This window comes from Scylla paramamosain, chromosome 9, assembly GCF_035594125.1.
Source record: "Scylla paramamosain isolate STU-SP2022 chromosome 9, ASM3559412v1, whole genome shotgun sequence".
NCBI lineage: Eukaryota > Metazoa > Arthropoda > Malacostraca > Decapoda > Portunidae > Scylla > Scylla paramamosain.
Window position 1 is genome coordinate 6,530,001 of NC_087159.1, and position 5,000 is coordinate 6,535,000.

Sequence of the window (5,000 nt, forward strand, 5' to 3'; positions counted from 1 at the left end):
ACTGGCTCAGCTTATTTGGAAATCTGGTACCTCTTCCTTCCCTCATCTGCTGACGTGTGACATAAAAATCACGACTCGAGTTTCAACATTCAATTCACTGCCACCCCATGACACCCAAACCTTCATGACTTGCCTCGAGGTATTCAGATAAGCCATATCTATCAACCTGAGTTGTAAACAGACAACCAAACGACCACATAGAGATAACGTTCCAAGATTACAACGATCTCTTATCTAAAGGACAGAGGGGTGGTTCTCTGCTGCTACTGGCCCACCCCCGGCGATATCCCAGGAGGAGGAGGAGGAGGAGGAGATTTGTATACAGGGAATCAAATGGTGCTGTGCGGTCATTTTTCATTCCCTCTCCCTGAACTGTTCCCTCTAGACATTCCCCTCTACACATTTTCCCTATGGATGTATTTAGTATCACTATGATAATGAAACACAGACTGAAACTATTGCTTTTAGTAGTATTATGTTACGTTGCGTTAGGTTTGCTTTACTTGCTTAGCTTAGGTTAGGTTACGTTATGTTACTTTAGGTTAGGTTAGGTTAGGTTAGGTTGTGTTGTTACTTTAGGTTAGGTATAGGTTAGGTTAGGTTAGGTTACTTTAGGTTAGGTTAGGTCAGGTTAAAGGTTGTGACTCGGGAATGAATGTCTGGACGAGAAAATATTCAAGAAGGGAATAATTGACGAGGAGAAATGCTGGAGAAAAATAAAATCGCGCACACTGTTCAGGCAACAATAGCCCAAGCAAGGCCGCCCCGTCCCTCAGGAGCAGCAAGTGAGTGTGTGTCTGCCGCAACTAACACCTGGCGGGCACTGGTCACCTGGGCGACACCCCCACACCATCCTACACTACACGGGTGCTGCAGGTTAGCGTGGATATGACCCTTCGTGGAAATGAAACCCTTGCATATTCATGAGACACTGATGGACCTTAACACGCCCTGACATGAGGCCCTATTTGCCCTGTCACGTTACACTAGATTCCGTTTTCCTTGCACCTTATTCTTGCTACAATACGGTGCCAATTAGTAGATAATCATGTTACTTACTATTTACTAATAATAATTACTAATTGGCCTTTGTTAGTCAGCAATTTCGCCACCCCGTCCGTGCGAGTAGCGTGACTCCTCGCTGCCAAGACTTGTTAGACGTAATTGCGAGGGAGAGAGTGTGGCACGTCGCTTTTAGCTTCTCTCAGTATTTAAAGTTGAATTCCATCAGACACATGAGTTTTAATTAGTAAGAGTTGAAAGAGTAATAAATAAGCAGAGAACGAGCGACAGAGAGAGAGAGAGAGAGAGAGAGAGAGAGAGAGAGAGAGAGAGAGAGAGAGAGAGAGAGAGAGAGACTGACATGACGACAGAAAAGGCAGACAGACAAAGGGGCGAGAAGCGATGGTGGAGGATAAGCTTCCCGCGCGACAAGGGAGGGAGTAACAGCAGCGCCGCGATGCATGAGGCAGGGAGGGGAACACGCAACTCCCGGACGAGGAAAACTTGGAAAAGAACCTGGAAACGCATCCAAACCGGAGAAAAGAGAGGGCAGGTCAGGGAGGGAAATGATGGACGAGGGGAGCCTCAGTGGTGGAATTTTCAGGCAAGTGAGAGCCTCGGGATGGGAGGGTTAAGTAAACAGCCTTTATTTCCTCGTGGTCTCACCAACCGTTCTTCCCTCTGACGTGGCGACTGAACTAAATCTAATCACCTAGACTGAATTATATTTATCTTAACCTTATCTTTCCCGAGATGCTGTGACTTTCTAAAGTATACTAACAGAAACTAACCAAACTACCTAACCTAGCCCAGCCAAACCGAACCTACAATAAGCCTACACTATTCAACCCAACACAAACCAACCTAACCTAACCTCACCCAACTCTATTCAGCCCAAACTAACCCAACCTAACCTTACTTAACCTAACCTACCCTAACCTGATCTAACTTAACCTCACCTAACCTTACATGACCAAACCTGACTTCAATTACGAGTACCAGTTCTTTGTCCCTTGCGAGCCCCATGCAGACTTGTAAGGCTCGTTAGGCTGCTTTGTTAACTCGCCGCCTCGGTCCCAGGAGGCGGCGGTGGGTGGCGGTGCAGGTGTTTACTCGCGGCGCCCCTGTGATGGCTGTGTTTACGTGTTTGGCTCGCATTCCCCTTGTTATTAGTTTGCTCGTTAAGCCCTCACTCTTATCCCATTGGCGGCCCACCAACCTGTTTGCCTGACGGGCCGCTGTATTGTATAGGCTCTGTGTAGGCTCATGTTAATTGTTGTAGGGAAGGTCTGGGTGGTACTTTGTCTGCGTGCACCGTGTCTGGGTGGTAGCTTATCCTGAGAGCCTGAGTTTGTTTGCTGTATCAGTGTTTACTTCTCACGCTGCTCGACTAAAGGCCAGAGTGTGCCAGGGAAGTCCCTTGTAGTATATAAAGTGCAGATGTTTGTGTGCAGTCTTCTAACTACTCCAGTGTTTACTTAAAGCTTTGTTCGATAAGCGCGCTAGTGTGTGTCCGGGAAGGTATAGTGTCGCTTTTCATCCCCGCCGCATTAACCACAGTGTTCTGGTGCCAACAATAATGCGGCGAAGCAAAAGAGTTGCCTCTCATCTACAGCAGCGTGAGTGCGTATCTCATGAATGCTGGAGGCCTGTAATCCTGCCCTATGTACTACTGCTATTCCACCATTCCCAGGCAGCACGTCACCCTCCCCGGCACCGTCCTGGCCCTGTCTTCCTACCATCTCCCTGCAATGTCACCCTATCGCCGTCCCTGCCTGCCCATCACCTTTCCTTACCCTGCCATCCTACTATCACTGCAATGTCACCCTGGCGTCGTCCCTGCTTGCCTGTCACCCTTCCGTACTCTCCCATCCTACCACCACCCTGCAGTGTCACATTGGCGCTGCCACTGCCTGCCCGTCACCGTTCCGTACCCTACCAGAGTGCCATCCCAACAACAACCCACCGCAGCCGCCATAAAAGTGCCGCGTTTACTGCTGCCGCACCGTTACTCACGTTGAATAAAAGCCGACCAGGCACTCAGTCACTTATCCTCCCCCTCCTTCCCCAAAAAAGTTCAGATAAATCGCAGCGCTTAATGAAAGTCAATCTGTAGCACGCCTCGTTTCCCGGAGCGCAGCGGAACAAGGGGGGTGTGCAGAAGCTGCTGAAACGTAAACAATATATACGTTATCTGAAAAGGTATGTAAATATTCTTGGTGAAATTTGACTCCCAAACACATTAATAATCTTAATGAGTGCTCAGCCTCGGTAGATGAAGATAAACATTCACCAGCCTCTCACATTTAAATGAACACCACCACGCCGCGCCGGGAACACTGTCTCCTTGTTTCCCGCCTCGCCGCCATAGTTTGTACCCACATGCAAAAATTAATATCTTATGTTTATTCAACCCATCGTGTGGACAAGACCGTGGGGCAAGCGGCCGCAGGGACAGCCTCGCCTTGAAGGACAAGATGCCTCAGCAGATAACGCTGCAGCATTAACGCTTCCAAGGCAAGGCTACTGAAAGAAACTCTCAAGATCCCCACGTGACGGCGTGTAAGTGAGAACGGCCTGGGTTGTCAAGGAGGCGGCGTCCACACACACACACACACACACACACACACACACACACACACACACACACACACACACACACACACACACACACACACACACACAAGTAAATATACACACATATCTGTTACACGGTGAGTAACTCCACCAAACAAGGGTGTGAGGGCAGCAGAGCCGCCCCTGCGGAACACCTACATTGATGATGATGGCGTCCCCGGAGGAGAGGTCCCGCAAGTCCTGGAAGGAACGGGAGTGCTTGTGGTGGGACACCAACTTGACGGCTTCCCCAGGCACGGCGCCCCCGTCGTTGAAGAGCGTGGACACTCCCAGCCTCTGTTTCTTTCTGTTCTTGGCGCCGCGTCGGCCCAGCGTCAAGAAGCCTCTCATGGTGGAGGTCATGGTGGCGGCGCTCCACCGCCGTCCTCGAGGCGCACACGTCCACAAACACTTTTATCAACACTCAACAAGACGTCCAACAATCGCTCCAAGCTCTCCCAGCTCCGGGCAGCGCGCAGCACGTGTCTTTCCGTGGCGCGCCGAACACCGAGCCAAGCGACACTAAAACCCCGCGGCACCGTCAGGTCACCGCCGGGCTGAGCGGCTGACAGCGCGACTGAGCGGTCCTCACCTGCCTGGCTCGACACATGGTCCGCGGCACACACGGTCCACTAAAGCCGCACACCTGCCGCCGCACTTTGCACTGCCGATCACAGCCTCTGCTGCACACGCACACGCACACAAAGAAACATTAACACGTGTCGACACATTCAGGCTTAAATTAACGCCACATTCCTATTGCTCACTTTCTGTCATTAACACGGCACGCAGGGAAGAAGCAGCCGCGGCAGCAACACCATGACGGTCCTGCATGACCCAGCATCCAGCCCCGCCCGCTGACTCATCCCCCCAGCCTGACCCACGCCCTCCAGCACCGCGGCCTGCATGACAGCCACGCCACTGCTGCTCGTGCACACTCGCCGCTAGTGTCGCACCACCCTCACACCACCCTATCCCGCCCCGTCCTCCCTGCCCTCATCCCAACGCGACAGATTCCCTGTTACGGTTCACAACAAAGGCGTGTGGCGGGCGGGGGGCGCGTGTCCCTGGGGAGCAGCGGAGGTCGTCACGTCTGACAGCTATAAACAAAAACAGCCCACACCTCAGCGCGCACCAAGCTGCCGCACTCAAGGCGGGAGGAAAACTGCGCGGCTCACCAATCTTATCCAGACGCGGCGGGGCTGTTCTCCACCTACTGTCATATTCCCCTTATCTGTTCTTATCAAAGGAACTCTCACCATTACTCCATCCGCCACGCTAGTCTCGCCGCGGGATTGCAACACTCTAGGCTTGACATTCGGCGTGGTTTGGAGGGAATGATTCACATCCCGTTTACGTTGCTTGGGTTCGTCCTTTACAAC

At 51.8% G+C, this 5,000-nt stretch overlaps 1 protein-coding gene across 4 annotated transcripts in view; it reads right to left on the bottom strand.

Annotated features, from left to right (window-relative positions):
* Nucleotides 1–5,000, bottom strand: part of LOC135103467 (cytohesin-1-like) — a 213,120-nt gene that overhangs the window by 82,353 nt on the left and 125,767 nt on the right. The window contains exon 1 of one of the 4 annotated variants that reach the window (XM_064009799.1): nucleotides 3,778–4,502. The exons of the other annotated variants lie outside the window; for them this stretch is intronic. Coding sequence (XP_063865869.1) covers nucleotides 3,778–3,981 — 204 coding nt within the window. The 5' untranslated portion in view covers nucleotides 3,982–4,502. Of the gene's footprint in view, nucleotides 1–3,777; nucleotides 4,503–5,000 lie in introns of those variants that run through there. 4 annotated transcript variants of the gene reach the window in all.